Source organism: Heptranchias perlo, unplaced genomic scaffold (genome assembly GCF_035084215.1).
Source record: "Heptranchias perlo isolate sHepPer1 unplaced genomic scaffold, sHepPer1.hap1 HAP1_SCAFFOLD_148, whole genome shotgun sequence".
NCBI lineage: Eukaryota > Metazoa > Chordata > Chondrichthyes > Hexanchiformes > Hexanchidae > Heptranchias > Heptranchias perlo.
Window position 1 is genome coordinate 31,713 of NW_027138733.1, and position 18,625 is coordinate 50,337.

General features: G+C 54.7%; 1 protein-coding gene across 1 annotated transcript; it reads left to right on the forward strand.

Moving 5' to 3' along the window:
* Positions 1–231: 231 nt before the first annotated feature.
* LOC137309121 (netrin-G1-like) lies at positions 232–18,202 on the forward strand. The gene is made up of 6 exons (XM_067977413.1): positions 232–884; positions 3,863–4,035; positions 6,106–6,132; positions 11,912–12,079; positions 16,497–16,631; positions 17,973–18,202. Exons 1-6 carry the CDS (start codon positions 253–255, stop codon positions 18,200–18,202), a joined length of 1,365 nt encoding a protein of 454 aa, XP_067833514.1. The 5' UTR covers positions 232–252.
* The last annotated feature ends 423 nt before the right edge of the window (positions 18,203–18,625 follow it).

Genomic DNA, 18,625 nt, shown 5'->3' on the forward strand with positions numbered 1-18,625 from the left:
CTCTGTATCTAACCTGTGCTGTACCTGCCCTGGGAGTGTTTGATGGGACAGTGTAGAGGGAGCTTTACTCTGTATCTAACCCGTGCTGTACCTGCCCTGGGAGTGTTTGATGGGACAGTGTAGAGGGAGCTTTACTCTGTATCTAACCCGTGCTGTACCTGCCCTGGGAGTGTTTGATGGGACAGTGTCGATGGGGCCTAACTCTGTATCTAACCCGTGTTGCTCTGTGCCCATTTCCAGGAGAACCCCTACATGTGCAACAACGAGTGTGATGCTTGCACGCCCGAGCTCGCACACCCCCCCGAGCTGATGCTGGATCACGAGGGCAGGATCCCAAACACCTTTTGGCAAAGCGTCTCCTGGAGGAGTTTCCCCAAGCCCCTCCTGGTCAATATCACCCTGTCCTGGGGCAAGACCATCGAGCTGACCGAGGATATCGTCATCACCTTCGAGTCGGGCCGGCCGGAGCAGATGGTCCTGGAGAAATCTCTGGACCACGGCCGGACGTGGCAGCCCTACCAGTTCTACGCTGCCGACTGCCTCAACTCCTTCGGGATGGAGCGGAGAACGGTCCGGGATCTGAGCCCAGCCTCGGTGCTGGACATCATCTGCACGGAGGAGGACTCCAGGGGCTACGTGTGGAAGGTGGATAAGACGGTCCGCTTCGAGATCAGGGAGCGGTTCGCCCTGTTCGGGGGGCCCCTTCTCCGCAACATGGCCTCGCTCTACGGCCAGCTGGACACCACCAAGGACCTGAGGGACTTCTTCACCCTGACCGACCTGCGGGTCAGGCTGCTCCGGCCGGCCACCGGGGCCACCAGCGTCGACCGGCTCAACCTCTCCAAATACTTCTACGCCATCTCCAACGTGGAGATTCACGGACGGTGAGAGCTCCTCGTCACCTCTGCTCAGGGTCACTGATCCCACACTTCACATCCAGGGGGCGCTGTATCAGGACAAACATCTGGGGGACGGTCTATCAGGCCAACATCTGGGGGACGGTCTATCAGGGCAAACATCTGGGGTACGGTCTATCAAGGCAAACATCTGGGGGAAACGGTCTACCAGGGCAAACATCTGGGGGACCGTCCACCAGGGCAAACATCTGGGGGACGGTCTATCAAGGCAAACATCTGGGGGACGGTCTATCAGGGCCAACATCTGGAGGGAACTCTATCAACAACAACTTGCAATTATATCGCCCCTTTAACAGAGTAAAACGTCCCAAGGTGCTTCGCAGGAGCGATTATCAAACAAAAATTTGATACCGAGCCACATGAGATATTAGGACAGGAGACTAAAAGCTTGTTCGAAGAGGTAGGTTTTAAGGAGCGTCTCAAAGGAGGAGAGAGAGGTGGAGAGGGGGAGAGGTTTAGGGAGGGAATTCCAGAGCTTAGCTCCCAGGCAGCTGAAGGCACGGCTGCCAATGGTGTAGCGATTAAAATTGGGGATGTGCAAGAGGCCAGAATTGGAGAGATCTCGGAGGGTTGTAGGGCTGGAGGAGGTTACAGAGATAGGGAGGGGTGACGCCATGGAGGGATTTGAACACAAGGATGAGAATTTTAAAATCGAGGCGTTGCCAATGTTGGTCAGCGAGCACAGGGGGTGATGGGAGAACGGGGCTTGGTGTGAGTGAGGATACAGGCAGCAGAGTTAGCCTCAGACTGTGGCCGGGGAGAGGGATGGAGTCGGTGTCTGGGGAACGGAGTTTGAGGCGGGGACTGAAGACAATGGCTTCGGTCTTCCCAATATTTATTTGGAGGAAATTTCTGCTCCTCCAGTACTGGCTGTTGGAAAAGCAGCGTGACAAATCAGAGAGAGTGGAGGGGTCGAGAGAGGTGGGGGTGAGGTAGAGCTGGGTGTCGTCAGTGTACATGTGGAACCTGACGTTGTGTTTTCAGATGATGTCACCGGGGGGCAGCCTGTAGATGAGAAATTCTACACTCAGCATCTGGGAGACTCACTCGAGCTTTTAGTCCAGGAGAATCTTCAGACACTAATTCGAGAACAGGAACAGGAAAATGTTTACGCTGAGGTTAATTTGCCTCCAAGGAACTGTCTGGGTTTCTGCTTAGTTCAGCAAAAAGTGCCGAGAACAGCAAATGTGCTGAATGTGTGAGGACCAATCTGCAGATTTTGAAGCTTCACCTTCCCAGTGAGTTAAACAGCGGCCCGATGCTGTTAGCACAGAATCCCCGAGACCAGCGATCTCACACTTTACAACACAGAAACCCTCACAACACACTGGGCCTTTCCACATCGTATTTACTAAAGGGAAATCTTCATCACACTCACTGTTAATGTCAGCGATGCGATTGTGTCCTTTAGAACATTAAAATATATATTTCACAAGGAGGTGATCCCAGACCGACCTTCCCCAGAAACTGTAAACTCCCATCACAGCGAGTAAACCCTCTTCAATGTGATAATGACCAAATAATCTGTTTTATGATGTTGGTTGGTGGATAAACATTGGTCAGGACACCGGGGAGAACTCCCCCGCTCTTCTTTGAATTCTCATCCAAAAGACAGCACTTCCGACAGTGCAGCACTCCCTCAGTACTGACCCTCCGACAATGCAGCACTCCATCAGTACTGACCCGCGACAGTGCAGCACTCCCTCAGTACTGACCCTCCGACAGTGCAGCACTCCCTCAGTACTGACCCTCCGACAGTACAGCACTCCCTCAGTACTGACCCTCCGACAGTGCAGCACTCCCTCAGTACTGACCCTCCGACAGTGCAGCACTCCCTCAGTCCTGACCCTCCGACAGTGCAGCACTCCCTCAGTACTGACCCTCCGACAATGCAGCACTCCATCAGTACTGACCCGCGACAGTGCAGCACTCCCTCAGCACTGACCCTCTGACAGCGCAGCACTCCCTCAGTACTGACCCTCCGACAGTGCAGCACTCCCTCAGTACTGACCCTCCGACAGTGCAGCACTCCCTCAGTACTGACCCCCCGACAATGCAGCACTCCATCAGTACTGACCCGCGACAGTGCAGCACTCCCTCAACACTGACCCTCTGACAGTGCAGCACTCTCTCAGTACTGACCCTCCGACAGTGCAGCACTCCCTCAGTACTGACCCTCCGACAGTGCAGCACTCCCTCAGTACTGACACCGGGGAGTGCCGGCCTGGATTATTTGCTCAAGTCTCTGGAGCGGGGCTTGAACTTATGACCTTCTGTCTCAGAGGCGAGATCTCAATATCTCATTGCTGTTTGTGGGATCTTGCTGTGCGTAAATTGGCTGCTGTGTTTCCCATATTACAACAGTGACTACATTTCAAATTTACTTCATTGGCTGTAAAGCACTTTGGGACGTCCTGAGGTGGTGAAAGGCGCTGTGGAAATGGGAGTTCTTTCTCTTTTTAGGGTTGACCCATATTCCTGGTCTCTGCTGCTCCAGTCAGTGGGAATTGCCCATGAGTGGGAATTGCCCATGAGTGGGAATTGCCCCGTGCTGGGAATTGCCCCGTGCTGGGAATTGCCCCGTGCTGGGAATTGATATGCTGGGAATTGTCCTGTGCTGGGAATTGTCCTGTGCTGGGAATCGCTCTGTACTGGGTTTGTCGTCCTGTGCAGTTCGGGCCTGAGATCTTGTCACTGGGTCCAGTTTGGGGAAAGGGGAGACTGTGTGAGGGGATCACAGGCTGCCCATGTTCTGCAGGAAGGGGTTTGCATCAGTTTAAAATTCTGCAATGACCTTTAACTGGGATCCAGGACCTTCCTGTGATGGAGACACCAGGAACCTAAGCTGGTAAAGGGAGAGCTGAGCCCCGGAGCAGAGAGTCCGGTGTGTAACGGAGCTGCTCGGGGTAATTTTAAACCAGCTTGTCCCCTTGTTTTTTTGCCAGGTGTAAGTGCAATCTTCACGCCAACAACTGTGTCCTGGAGAAGGGGAAGCTGAGTTGCGAGTGTGAGCACAACACGACGGGGCCGGACTGCGGGAGATGCAAGAAAGGCTTTCAAGGCCGGCCGTGGAGAGCCGGCTCGTACCTCCCGATCCCCAAAGGGACGGCCAATATCTGTGAGTAACGAGGGCTTCTCTGGCCCCGCCTGATACCGGCGGCACCTTGGGTTTTGGTTCAGATTTCATTCTAATTCCAACTCCCGGCAATGCACCGATTCCAAAATAGAAGCAAATTAATGTGTAAACAGAGACTCAGAGCGGGAGATTGGACAGAGACAGAGAACAGGAATAAGGACTGACTCCAGGGGGAGGGGACCACGAGGGGGAGGGGAAGGGGGTCAGGAGGGGGGAGAAGGGGTTCAGGAGTGGGGAGAAGGGGTTCAGGAGGGGGGAGAAGGGGTTCAGGAGTGGGGAGAAGGGGTTCAGGAGTGGGGAGAAGGGGTTCAGGAGGGGGGAGAAGGGGTTCAGGAGGGAGGAGAAGGGGGTTCAGGAGGGGGGAGAAGGGGGTTCAGGAGGGGGTAGAAGGGGTTCAGGAGGGAGGGAGAAGGGGTTCAGGAGGGGGGAGAATGGGGTTCAGGAGGGGGTAGAAGGGGTTCCGGAGGGGGGAGAAGAGGTTCCGGAGGGGGGAGAAGGGGTTCAGGAGGGAGGAGAAGGGGGTTCAGGAGGGGGTAGAAGGGGTTCAGGAGAGGGGAGAAGGGGTTCAGGAGGGGGGAGAAGGGGTTCAGGAGAGGGGAGAAGGGGTTCAGGAGGGGGAGAAGGGGGTTCAGGAGGGGTAGAAGGGGTTCCGGAGGGGGAGAAGGGGTTCCGGAGGGGGGAGAAGGGGTTCCGGAGGGGGGAGAAGGGGTTCCGGAGGGGGGAGAAGGGGTTCCGGAGGGGGGGAGAAGGGGTTCCGGAGGGGGGGAGAAGGGGTTCCGGAGGGGGGGAGAAGGGGTTCAGGAGGGGGGAGAAGGGGTTCAGGAGGGGGGAGAAGGGGTTCCGGAGGGGGGAGAAGGGGTTCCGGAGGGGGGAGAAGAGTTTCCGGAGGGGGGAGAAGGGGTTCAGGAGGGAGGAGAAGGGGGATCAGGAGGGAGGAGAAGGGGGTTCCGGAGGGGGGAGAAGAGGTTCCGGTGGGGGGAGAAGGGGTTCCGGAGGGGAGAGAAGGGGTTCAGGAGGGGGGGAGAAGGGGGTTCAGGAGGGGGTAGAAGGGGTTCCGGAGGGGGAGAAGGGGGTTCCGGAGGGGGGAGAAGGGGTTCCGGAGGGGGGAGAAGGGGTTCCGGAGGGGGGAGAAGGGGTTCAGGAGGGGGGAGAAGGGATTCCGGAGGGGGGGAGAAGGGGTTCCGGAGGGGGGAGATGGTCGATCCCCGGGGTGTGAATTTCCCCCGTGGCCCCTTTTTCTGTCGATTCCCTGATTCCAGGAGCCGGTTGAACGGAGGCGGCGATGGCGGCCCTGCCTTCCCACAATGCAGCGCGGCGGAGCAAAGGCCCCATCGAGAGCCCGGGCCCCGCTGCACTCTGGGAGATTGAGTCCCCTGACCCCGTGACCCGGATGATGGCCACTGGTTGTCACTGTCCGGATGGGGAGGGGCGGAGCTGTCTGACCCTCCTCAGGCGAAGCCTCCATTCCCTCAAGGTGGGGCTCACTCTGGAATTACCACCTCCTGTATTATCCCCAACCCTCAACCCCTCCCCCTCCCCAACCCCTCCCTCTCCCCCTCCCCAACCCCTCCTTCTCCCCCTCTCCTTGCCCTCCTCCATCACTCTCCCTCCATTCCACTCCCCCTCCACTCCCCCTATGCTTCTCCCCCTCCCCAAATGCTCCCCCTCCCACCACCTCCCCAAACTACCACATCCCCCCTTCCCTTTCCCCATCCCCCTCCCCCATCCAATCCACCCCCTCTCCTCCTCCTCCCTGCTCCCCCCCGCCACTCCACTCCCCACCATCTCGCCCCGTCCTCTCCCATCTCGCCCCGTCCTCTCCCCTCTCCCCCATCTCGCCCCGTCCTCTCCCCTCTCCCCCATCTTGCCTCCTCCTCTCCCCTCCCCCTCCTCACCCGCCTCCCCCTCCCTTCACTCTGAAGAAGTCTCCTTTCACTGTAATGTGTTTACGTTGCGTTCTGACACATTGTTCCACGAAAATACTTTATAATCCGTGTTCGACACAAACACCTGAACTCAGGCCCTGATTTTTGTTTCCGTTTCCCTCTCCAGGCCTCCCGAACACCGTCACCAGTGACCGTAAGTAGGACCTACGCTCTCTGACCTGTGACCTGCTGACCCTGAGCCCATTTCTGTATCTGGAGCTAACGAACCTTCCCCTCGACCCCCCCTCATGTCTCACTGACCGTGGAACAGGTGCAGGTGTGAACAGGGAGTGAGTGTGGAACAGGTGTCGGTGTGAACAGGGACTGAGTGTGGAACAGGTGTAGGTGTAAACAGGAAGTGAGTGTGGAACAGGTGTAGGTGTGAACAGGGACTGAGTGTGGAACAGGTGTAGGTGTGAACAGGGACTGAGTGTGGAACAGGTGTCGGTGTGAACAGGGACTGAGTGTGGAACAGGTGTAGGTGTGAACAGGGACTGAGTGTGGAACAGGTGTCGGTGTGAACAGGGACTGAGTGTGGAACAGGTGTAGGTGTGAACAGGGACTGAGTGTGGAACAGGTGCAGGTGTGAACAGGGAGTGAGTGTGGAACAGGTGTCGGTGTGAACAGGGAGTGAGTGTGGAACAGGTGTTGGTGTGAACAGGGACTGAGTGTGGAACTGGTGTAGGTATGAACAGGGACTGAGTGTGGAACAGGTGTCGGTGTGAACAGGGAGTGAGTGTGGAACAGGTGTAGGTGTGAACAGGGACTGAGTGTGGAACAGGTGTAGGTGTGAACAGGGACTGAGTGTGGAACAGGTGTAGGTGTGAACAGGGACTGAGTGTGGAACAGGTGTCGGTGTGAACAGGGACTGAGTGCGGAACAGGTGTAGGTGTGAACAGGGACTGAGTGTGGAACAGGTGTCGGTGTGAACAGGGACTGAGTGTATTTGTGGAAAGCTGTCTGGTTCCTGATACCGAGATCAATCGGGACCTGTTGTAATCCCGTTCTCCCAGATACAGAAATGGGAACTGGACGAGTGTCTCTCGGCCTCAATCTCTTCACCTTCGTTTCCCGTATTTTGCATGAACTCGTTCCCGTTTATTTAACCCTTCGCATGCTGTCCATGTCATTCCAAACCATCGGCTGCATTGAGCACCCAAATCAGCACCCATACTGACCGGGAGCAGAGTGTCCATAACTCCCCGTACTGACCGGGAGCAGAGTGTCCATAACTCCCCGTACTGACCGGGAGCAGAGTGTCCATAACTCCCCGTACTGACCGGGGACAGAGTGTCCATAACTCCCCGTACTGACCGGGGACAGAGTGTCCATAACTCCCCGTACTGACCGGGACAGAGTGTCCATAACTCCCCGTACTGACCGGGACAGAGTGTCCATAACTCCCCGTACTGACCGGGACAGAGTGTCCATAACTCCCCGTACTGACCGGGACAGAGTGTCCATAACTCCCCGTACTGACCGGGACAGAGTGTCCATAACTCCCCGTACTGACCGGGACAGAGTGTCCATAACTCCCCGTACTGACCGGGACAGAGTGTCCATAACTCCCCGTACTGACCGGGAGCAGAGTGTCCATAACTCCCCGTACTGACCGGGAGCAGAGTGTCCATAACTCCCCGTACTGACCGGGAGCAGAGTGTCCATAACTCCCCGTACTGACCGGGAGCAGAGTGTCCATAACTCCCCGTACTGACCGGGACAGAGTGTCCATAACTCCCCGTACTGACCGGGAGCAGAGTATCCATAACTCCCCGTACTGACCGGGAGCAGAGTGTCCATAACTCCCCGTACTGACCGGGACAGAGTGTCCATAACTCCCCGTACTGACCGGGACAGAGTGTCCATAACTCCCTGTACTGACCGGGAGCAGAGTGTCCATAACTCCCCGTACTGACCGGGAGCAGAGTGTCCATAACTCCCCGTACTGACCGGGAGCAGAGTGTCCATAACTCCCCGTACTGACCGGGACAGAGTGTCCATAACTCCCCGTACTGACCGGGACAGAGTGTCCATAACTCCCCGTACTGACCGGGAGCAGAGTGTCCATAACTCCCCGTACTGACCGGGAGCAGAGTGTCCATAACTCCCCGTACTGACCGGGAGCAGAGTGTCCATAACTCCCCGTACTGACCGGGACAGAGTGTCCGTATCACAGTCCGATACTGGACAGGAACATGTGCGATGCTGGGACTGGGACTGGGACTGGGACACCCTGGAGTTCTATGAAACGTTACACTTTGGACCCAAACCTGCCCCTTTCCTGCCCAGGTACAGCCAGAACCGACATGAAAAAACAGACCATCAAAACCTTCATCACTGGCACAAACTTAACGAAAGATAAACTCGTTCTAATGTCTTCAATGATTATCTATTTTGTCCTTAATGACTGACCGTGATTGTTACTGGATTCAGTCTCGCTGAATAATAACAGGGAGACTCAGTCAGATACTGGATTACACAGTTTGTCTTTCAAACACTCAACCTACTCGAATTACTGAAATCCCATAATAACAGCCTGTCACCAGCCTCCCCCCATTAAATCATCGGCTCCACAGACCAGATTCCAGCTAATTCGCGTTCGCTCGGCTTCGAGCTCCAACCCGGGCAGTGATTGGACCCAGAGAAGCGATTGATTGAACCGACATTGGCTCCCGGTCCAGCAACGCCTCGCAATTAAAATTCTCATCCTCACCTTCAAATCCCTCCCTGGCCTCGCCCCTCCCTATCTCTGTAACCTCCTCCAGCCCCTCGCTCCTCCCTATCTCTGTAACCTCCTCCAGCCCCTCGCCCCTCTCTATCTCTGTAACCCCCTCCAGCCCCTCCCGATCTCTGTAACCCCCTCCAGCCCCTCGCCCCTCCCTATCTCTGTAACCTCCTCCAGCCCCTCGCCCCTCCCTATCTCTGTAACCTCCTCCAGCCCCTCGCCCCTCCCTATCCCTGTAACCTCCTCCAGCCCTACACCCCTCCCTATCTCTGTAACCTCCTCCAGCCCTACACCCCTCCCTATCTCTGTCACCTCCTCCACCCCCTCGCCCCTCCCTATCTCTGTAACCTCCTCCAACCCTACACCCCTCCCTATCTCTGTAACCTCCTGCAGCCCTACACCCCTCCCTATCTCTGTAACCTCCTCCAGCCTCACACCCCTCCCTATCTCTGTAACCCCCTCCAGCCCTACACCCCTCCCTATCTCTGTAACCTCCTCCAGCCTTACACCCCTCCCTATCTCTGTAACCCCCTCCAGCCCTACAACCCTTCGAGATCTCTGTAACCCCCTCCAGCCCTACAACCCTTCGAGATCTCTGTGCTCCTCCAATTCTGGCCTCTTGTGCCTCACCAATTTTCATCACCCCACCGTTGGCGGCCATGCCTTCAGCTGCCTCGGCCCTTAGCTCTGGAATTCCCTCCCTAAACCTCTCTCTCTCCTCCTTTAAGACCCTCCTTAAAACCCACCTCTTTGACCAAGCTTTTGGTCATGTGTCCCAATATCTCCTCATGTGGCTCGGTGTCAGTTTTTGTCTGATTGGTGGAGAGGCGGAGATGGAAGTGTCTGGTTGCTTGTCTCTCGGACCCACTTGCTTCCCCGTGCAGTCTCGAGTCGATGTGCTTGTGCGCACAGTACAGATGTTCTGTTCAGACCGCGCGTTGTTCTCCATCTGGGATTAATCGTTGCTGATTTCTCCTGACGCAGCTCATCCAAAGCAAGGTCAGACACGGCCAAGTATCTCATCACTAGAGGTCACTAACACAAAGCAAGATCAGACACGGCCAAGTATCTCATCACTAGAGGTCACCAACACAAAGCAAGGTCAGACACGGCCAATTATCTCATCACTAGAGGTCACTAACACAAAGCAAGGTCAAACACGGCCAAGTATCTCATCACTAGGGGTTACTAACACAAAGCAAGGTCAGACATGGCCAAGTATTTCATCACTCGGGGTCACTAACACAAAGCAAGGTCAGACACGGCCAAGTATCTCATCACTGGAGGTCACTAACACAAAGCAAGGTCAGACACGGTCAATTATCTCATCACTAGAGGTCACCAACACAAAGCAAGGTCAAACACGGCCAAGTATCTCATCACTAGGGGTTACTAACACAAAGCAAGGTCAGACACGGCCAAGTATTTCATCACTCGGGGTCACTAACACAAAGCAAGGTCAGACACGGCCAAGTATCTCATCACTAGGGGTCACTAACACAAAGCAAGGTCAGACACGGCCAAGTATCTCATCACTAGGGGTCACTAACACAAAGCAAGGTCAGACACGGCCAATTATCTCATCACTAGAGGTCACTAACACAAAGCAAGTTCAAACACGGCCAAGTATCTCATCACTCGGGGTTACTAACACAAAGCAAGGTCAGACACGGCCAAGTATTTCATCACTCGGGGTCACTAACACAAAGCAAGGTCAGACACGGCCAAGTATCTCATCACTAGAGGTCACCAACACAAAGCAAGGTCAGACACGGTCAATTATCTCATCACTAGAGGTCACTAACACAAAGCAAGGTCAAACACGGCCAAGTATCTCATCACTAGGGGTTACTAACACAAAGCAAGGTCAGACACGGCCAAGTATTTCATCACTCGGGGTCACTAACACAAAGCAAGGTCAGACACGGCCAAGTATCTCATCACTAGGGGTCACTAACACAAAGCAAGGTCAGACACGGCCAAGTATCTCATCACTAGGGGTCACTAACACAAAGCAAGGTCAGACACGGCCAAGTATCTCATCACTAGAGGTCACTAACACAAAGCAAGGTCAGACACGGCCAAGTATCTCATCACTAGAGGTCACGAACACAAAGCAAGGGAGGAGCTCTCAAACAATGCTACTGGCTTAGAGAAGAAAGATGGAGAAAGAAGGACTTGCATTTATATGGCGCCTTTCACAATCTCAGGCTGTCCCAAAGCGCTTTACGGCCAATTAAGTACTTTTAGAAGTGAGGTCACTGTTGTAATGTAGGAAACGCAGCAGGCAATTTGCACACAACAAGATCCCACAAACAGCAATGAAATAAATGACAAGATAATCTGTTTTTTGAGGTTGGTTTAGGGATAAATATTGGCCAGGACACCGGGAGAACTCCCCTTCTCTTATTCAAAATAGTGCCATGGGATCTTTTCCCTCCACCTGAGAGGGCAGACAGGGCCTCGGTTTAATGTCTCAGCAGAAAGATGGCACCTACGACAGTGCAGCGCTCCCTCAGCACTGACCCTCCGACAGTGCAGCGCTCCCTCAGTGCTGACCCTCCGACAGTGCAGCGCTCCCTCAGTGCTGACCCTCCGACAGTGCAGCACTCCCTCAGTGCTGACCCTCCGACAGTGCAGCCCTCCCTCAGTGCTGACCCTCCGACAGTGCAGCACTCCCTCAGTGCTGACCCTCCGACAGTGCAGCACTCCCTCAGTGCTGACCCTCCGACAGTGCAGCACTCCCTCAGTGCTGACCCTCCGACAGTGCAGCACTCCCTCAGTACTGACCCACTGACAGTGCAGCACTCCCTCAGTACTGCTCTGGACTGTCAGCCTGGATTTTCTGTTCAAGTCTCTGGAGTGGGACTTGAACCCACGTCCTCCTAACTCAGAGGCGAGAGTGTTACCCTCTGAGCCACAGTTGAAAGGCCCTTAACTTGGAAGCCCTGTATAAAACCCACCACCGGACTCTATAAACCCTGGAACGTTCCCATCCATCGCCATCTGCCTGATTCAATGTGACCGTATCGAGCCAGGAGTCTGATGTTCTCCCCTCACTGCTAAAAGTCTCAGTGTCTCCCCTCCCTCCCATTCCAGACATTTCCTCTCCGCCTCTCATTCCTGCAGCATGTGACCCACTCGCAGTTTGTGACCCGTCTACGTCCTGTCTCCGTCCCGTCTACACTTTCTGTCTTTTCCTTGCAAGACTGTGAATGTTTTGGCCACTCGAACCGGTGCAGTTACATCGAGCTGCTCACCACCACCATTTGCGTGAGCTGTAAGCACAACACGAGAGGCCGACACTGCCAGTTGTGCCGACTGGGCTATCACCGAAACCCGTCAGCAGAGCTGGACCATCACAACGTTTGCCTCGGTCAGTTCCTGTTACAATCTCCGCTCTCGCCTCCTTCCTTCACCCTTCAGATTTCAGCCCAAAACAAGATAAAGAAACAAAAAGGAACCTTCGATAGGGCTGAGCAAAAGGAATCAGCTCCCCTTTCCCCAGAGATCAGACCCGGTCCGACCTTTCCCCAGAGATCAGACCCGGTCCGACCTTTCCCCAGAGATCAGACCCGGTCCGACCTCTCCCCGGAGATCAGACCCGGTCCGACCTTTCCCCGGAGATCAGACCCGGTCCGACCTTTCCCCAGAGATCAGACCCGGTCCGACCTTTCCCCGGAGATCAGACCCGGTCCGACCTTTCCCCAGAGATCAGACCCGGTCCGACCTTTCCCCGGAGATCAGACCCGGTCCGACCTTTCCCCAGAGATCAGACCCGGTCCGACCTTTCCCCGGGGATCAGACCCGGTCCGACCTTTCCCTAGCGATGAGGCCTGGCCCTGAGGTAAATTGAAAGCCCTGTGTTGTGACGATATAATCATTGCTTCCCTGTCTCCATTGTTTTTCTGGAATTTGTATGTTGTTTGTACTCTCGGCAAACGAACATCCTTCATTGTAGCAGCATCACTCGCCTCTGCTCAATGTCACCCTCCCCCTATTGTCTAACATCAATGTTCTCTCTCCATTTCCTCATCTCCTTCCCATTCTCCACACACAGAATTACAGAGAATGTACAGCCCTAGTACAATTGAAGTCAATGGGAATCAGGGGGAAAACTCTCCAGTGGCTGGAGTCATACCTAGCACAAAGGAAGATGGTAGTGGTTGTTGGAGGCCAATCATCTCAGACCCAGGTCGTTGCTGCAGGAGTTCCTCAGGGCAGTGTCCTAGGCCCAACCATCTTCAGCTGCTTCATCAATGACCTTCTCTCCATCATAAGGTCAGAAATGGGGATGTTCGCTGATGATTGCACAGTGTTCAGTTCCATTCGCAACCCCTCAAATAATGAAGCAGTCCGAGCCTGCATGCAGCAAGACCTGGACAACATCCAGGCTTGGGCTCATAAGTGGCAAGTAACATTCGCGCCAGACAAGTGCCAGGCAATGACCATCTCCAACAAGAGAGAGTCTAACCACCTCCCCTTGACATTCAACGGCATTACCATCGCCAAATCCCCCACCATCAACATCCTGGGGGTCACCATTGACCAGAAACTTAACTGGACCAGCCACATAAATACTGTGGCTAAAAGAGCAGGTCAGAGGCTGGGTATTCTGCGGCGAGTGACTCACCTCCTGACTCCCCAAAGCCTTTCCACCATCGACAAGGCACAAGTCAGGAGTGTGATGGAATACTCTCCACTTGCCTGAATGAGTGCAGCTCCAACAACACTTAAGAAGCTCGACACCATCCAGGACAAAGCAGCCCGCTTGATTGGCACCCCATCCACCACCCTAAACATTCACTCCCTTCACCACCGGCGCACTGTGGCTGCAGTGTGTACCATCCACAGGATGCACTGCAGCAACTCGCCAAGGCTTCTTCGACAGCACCTCCCAAACCCGCGACCTCTACCGCCTAGAAGGACAAGGGCAGCAGGTACATGGGAACAACACCACCTGCACGTTCCCCTCCAAGTCACACACCATCCCGACTTGGAAATATATCACCATTCCTTCATCGTCGCTGGGTCAAAATCCTGGAACTCCCTTCCTACCAGCACTGTGGGAGAACCTTCACCACACGGACTGCAGCGGTTCAAGAAGGCGGCTCACCACCACCTTCTCAAGGGCAATTAGGGATGGGCAATAAATGCCTGCCTCGCCAGCGACGCCCACATCCCATGAATGAATAAAATAAAAGCTTCATAGTTTCGTCTCAACTAAACTCAGAACACATGATGTTGGTTTTGTTACTTCCGTTTCAGTTATTTTCAGTGAGTGATTTCCTCTGTTGCCAGGGTAACAATCTGTCAGATCTCAGCACAAGAGGTGTTGGCCCCAATTTATATCTGAAAGACCATGAAACATTCAGTGTAAACTCCTATCTATGTATTCGGCAGACCAGGAGTAGGAACATCTTCTGGATACGGGGAATACATTTCAATATCATTTCTGCTAAACCAAAAAAAATAAAATTATAATCCAGCAGTAGGTTGTGTCGATACATTTAATTCACAAGACGTCCTGTTGCCATGGTTCAATAACACTTTTCTAAAATTGATAACGCCTGTTCCAATAACTTTTTAATGGAGAATATTGTTTCACTTGCTATTCAGTCCTCCCAGCATCTGTGGCGCTGTAGTGAACATTCACACATGTCCGCCTGCCATTCTGGCCCATTTCAACAAACACAGTGAGAACACATTTTGCTTCATCTGTCAAAGGCCATCGAGATTCACCAGGAATCAATCAGAAGTCTTATTTATATTGCACACTTTGTGTAAGCGTCACACTTACTGCTGCACTCCTCTCTTGTCACACTCACTTCCTGTTACACATCAAACTTCACAATTCACACATCAAACTTTGAATGTAACCTCTCACTCCCTGTTACTGGGGTGTCGGTGTGGGACTGGGTCAGTGGGGTCTCGGTGTGGGACTGGGTCAGTGGGGTCTCGGTGTGGGACTGGGTCAGTGGGTTGTCGGTGTGGGACTGGGTCAGTGGGGTCTTGGTGTGGGACTGGGTCAGTGGGGTGTGGGACTGGGTCAGTGGGGTCTCGGTGTGGGTCTGGGTCAGTGGGGTCTCGGTGTGGGTTTGGGTCAGTGGGGTGTGGGTGTGGGTCTGGGTCAGTGGGGTGTGGGTCTGGGTCAGTGGGGTGTGGGTCTGGGTCAGTGGGGTGTGGGTCTGGGTCAGTGGGGTGTGGGACTGGGTCAGTGGGGTGTGGGTCTGGGTCAGTGGGGTGTGGGTCTGGGTCAGTGGGGTGTGGGTCTGGGTCAGTGGGGTGTGGGTCTGGGACAGTGGGGTGTGGGTCTGGGTCTGGGTCAGTGGGGTGTGGGTCTGGGACAGTGGGGTGTGGGTCTGGGTCAGTGGGGTGTGGGTCTGGGTCAGTGGGGTGTGGGTCTGGGTCAGTGGGGTGTGGGTCTGGGTCAGTGGGGTGTGGGTCTGGGACAGTGGGGTGTGGGTGTGGGACTGGGTCAGTGGGGTGTGGGTCTGGGTCAGTGGGGTGTGGGTCTGGGTCAGTGGGGTGTCGGTGTGGGACTGGGTCAGTGGGGTGTGAGTCTCGGTCAGTGGGGTCTCGGTGTGGGTCTGGGTCAGTGGAGTGTGGGTCTGGGTCAGTGGGGTGTCGGTGGGGGTCTGGGTCAGTGGGGTGTGGGTCTGGGTCAGGGGGGTCTCGGTGTGGGTCTGGGTCAGTGTGGTCTCGGTGTGGGTCTGGGTCAGTGGAGTGTGGGTCTGAGTCAGTGGGGTCTCGGTGTGGGTCTGGGTCAGTGGGGTCTCGGTGTGGGTCTGGGTCAGTGGGGTGTGGGTCTCGGTCAGTGGGGTCTCGGTGTGGGTCTGGGTCAGTGGGGTGTCGGTGTGGGTCTGGGTCAGTGGAGTGTGGTTCTGAGTCAGTGGGGTCTCGGTGTGGGTCTGGGTCAGTGGGGTCTCGGTGTGGGTCTGGGTCAGTGGGGTGTGGGTCTCGGTCAGTGGGGTCTCGGTGTGGGTCTGGGTCAGTGGGGTGTCGGTGTGGGTCTGGGTCAGTGGGGTCTCGGTTTGGGTCTGGGTCAGTGGGGTCTCGGTGTGGGTCTGGGTCAGTGGGGTGTGGGTCTCGGTCAGTGGGGTCTTGGTGTAGGTCTGGGTCAGTGGGGTCTCGGTGTGGGTCTGGGTCAGTGGGGTGTCGGTGTGGGTCTGAGTCAGTGGGGTCTCGGTGTGGGTCTGGGTCAGTGGAGTGTGGGTCTGGGTCAGTGGGGTCTCGGTGTGGGTCTGGGTCAGTGGGGTGTGGGTCTGGGTCAGTGGGGTCTCGGTGTGGGTCTGGGTCAGTGGGACGGATGAACAACATTACGTGAACTGTACAGGGTCGGTGAGAAGCCAAGCTCCAGGTTACAGAACCTCACTGCAACGAAAAGATGTATTTAAGGTGAAGTGAGATAAACACGTGAGGGAGAAAGGAATGGAAGGATTTGCTGATACAGTTAGATGAAGAGGGGTGGGAGGAGCCTCATGTGGAGTCTAAACGCTGTCATAGACCAGTTGGGCCGAATGGCCTGATTCTGTGCTGTAAATTCTATGTAAATAAAATCGATGTAATAACCTGCGTTAATTGTGTGCAGTCGCCCCAAGGAGTGGAACACGGGCCGTGTCCAATCAGTGTGTGGACGATTGACGCTATTTGTAAACTGTTGGAGACTTGTTTCCCCCCAGAGTCGGCTCGTCCCCTGTCCTGGGCCCGAGTCATTTGTGTCCCTGAGGTTGTGTCGATGGGTTTTATTGGGAACAGCCATGTGCAGTGTGTGTGTTGTCTTGTTTCTGCAGACTGTCAGTGTCACCCCTATGGCTCACTCCATGATCGCTGTAATGAGACGGGATATTGTGACTGTAAGGAGGGGACAGCAGGGCCCAAGTGTGACAAGTGCCTGCCCGGATATTACTGGCACAGGGGCTGCCGAGGTAAGTAACCGTTCCAGCACCAGCCCCTCCCTCACTCCGCCCGGCTCCTGTGTGTCAGGGTCAGCAGTGGATCCGAGAGCAGAGATACCAGGGGGGGAAACACAAAGGCTTTTAGACAAGGAACCCTCCTGGGTTCCCCCATCACCCTGAGAAACAATTAGTGGCACAGCTCCTCGCAAAGGGAGGGACTGGAGTTCAGTGAGGAGCATTTCATAGAATCAGACAGCACACAAGGAGGCCATTCAGCCCATCGAGCCTGTGCTGGCTCTTTGAAAGAGCGATCCAATTAGTCTCACTCCCCCTGCTCTTTCCCCATAGCCCTGCAAATTTTTCCTTTTCAAGTATTTATTCAATTCCCTTTTGAAAGTTATTATTGAATCTGCTTCCAGATCAGAACAACTCGCTGTGTAAAAAAAATTCTCCTCATCTCCCCTCTGGCTCTTTCACCAATTACCTTAAATCTGTGTCCTCTGGTTACTGACCCTCCTGCCAGTGGAAACAGTTTCTCCTTATTTACTCTTTCAAAACCCTTCATAATTTTTAACCCCTCCATTAAATCTCCCCTTCACCTTTTCTGTTCTGAGGTGAACAATCCCAGCTTCTCCAGTCTCTCCACATAACTGAAATCCCTCAACCATGGTCCCATTCCAGTAAATCTCCTCTGCACCCTCTCCAAGGCCTTGACATCCTTCCTAAAGTGTGGTGCCCAGAATTGAACACAATAATTGGACACAGAATTTAACCCTCAGTCTCTCCTTCAGTATTTAACCATCAATTTAGTCCCATTCACCCATCACCCCTGTGATCTCTGACCTACATTGACTCCCGGTCCAGCAATGCCTCGATTTTAAGATTCACATCCTCACATTCAAATCCCTCCGTTGCCTCGCCCCTCCCTATCTCTGTAACCTCCTTCAGCCCTACACCCCTCCGAGATCTCTGCGCTCCCCCAATTCTGGCCTCTTGCAATTCCCCCATTTCCTTCGCCCCACCATTGGCGGCCGTGCCTTCAGCTATCTGGACCCTGAACTCTGGAATTCCCCCCAAACCTCTTCGCCTCTCCCCTTCTCTCCTCCTTTAAGACCCTCCTTAAAATCTACCTCCTTGACCAAGCTTTTGGTCTCCTGACCTAATGTCTCCTTATGTGGCTCGGTGTTAATTTTGGTCTGATTTACGCTCCTGTGAAGCACCTTGGGCCGTTTTACTACGTTAAAGGCGCTATATAAATGCAAGTAGTTGTTGGTGTAAAAGTGAAACACTGGGAGCGGCGACAGTTCAAACAATCTCTGAGGTCAGGAGATTTTCAGTGACCTGACGTTTCTTTTCTCTGACCTCTTGCAGCCGGCGTGTGCGATAACTTGCTGACGCGGTGTCAGAACGGAGGAGTGTGCGAGGACAATGGGAGGTGTCGCTGTCCCGCTCCCTACACCGGGCTCCTGTGTGAGAAAGGCCAGTGTGGGAAGGAAGCAGGAGGGTGTGTCTCCCAATCCCCCCGAGACCCCACCTTACACCGGGTGCTGCTGTCACTGACTGCGCTGCTAACCACCGCTAACGGACGCCCGGCGCTCTGACCCGCTTCCAGCGCCACGGACGCTCACGGGAAGGTGCAAAGAGCGGAGGAGAATCCAGCGTTTACTGCGTCCCCGTTAAACACGGTCCCCGCCCTCCGGCCCGGGAAAGGCAAACTGTAACCCAGGCCTGAGCCCACCCACCCACCCACCGAGCCCGACTGTATCTCCGAGCCCTGAAGGAATGGGCAGTCAGTGGGGACTGTACTTTCAGACCCCCCGCCGGAGGGAGGGAGGGAGCTGCTGATATTCATTCTCCAATCGCCAGCCTGGCCTCGGATGGCCAGCTTTGGGAAAGAAGAAATAAAGAAAGACTTGCATTTATATAGCGCCTTTCACCACCTCAGGACGTCCCAAAGAGCTTTACAGCCAATGAAGTACTTTTGAAGTGTAGTCACTGTTGGAATGTAGGAAACACGGCAGAAA

What these genes read in the sequence shown, in the direction of transcription:
- LOC137309121 (XM_067977413.1), top strand. Translation starts at nt 253, where the DNA reads ATGTGCAACAACGAGTGTGATGCTTGCACGCCCGAGCTCGCACACCCC. An exon ending in CAAAGGGACGGCCAATATCT is followed by an intron (nt 4,036 to 6,105) that starts GTGAGTAACGAG and finishes TTCCCTCTCCAG; the next exon opens with GCCTCCCGAACACCGTCACC. An exon ending in GAACACCGTCACCAGTGACC is followed by an intron (nt 6,133 to 11,911) that starts GTAAGTAGGACC and finishes TTTCCTTGCAAG; the next exon opens with ACTGTGAATGTTTTGGCCAC.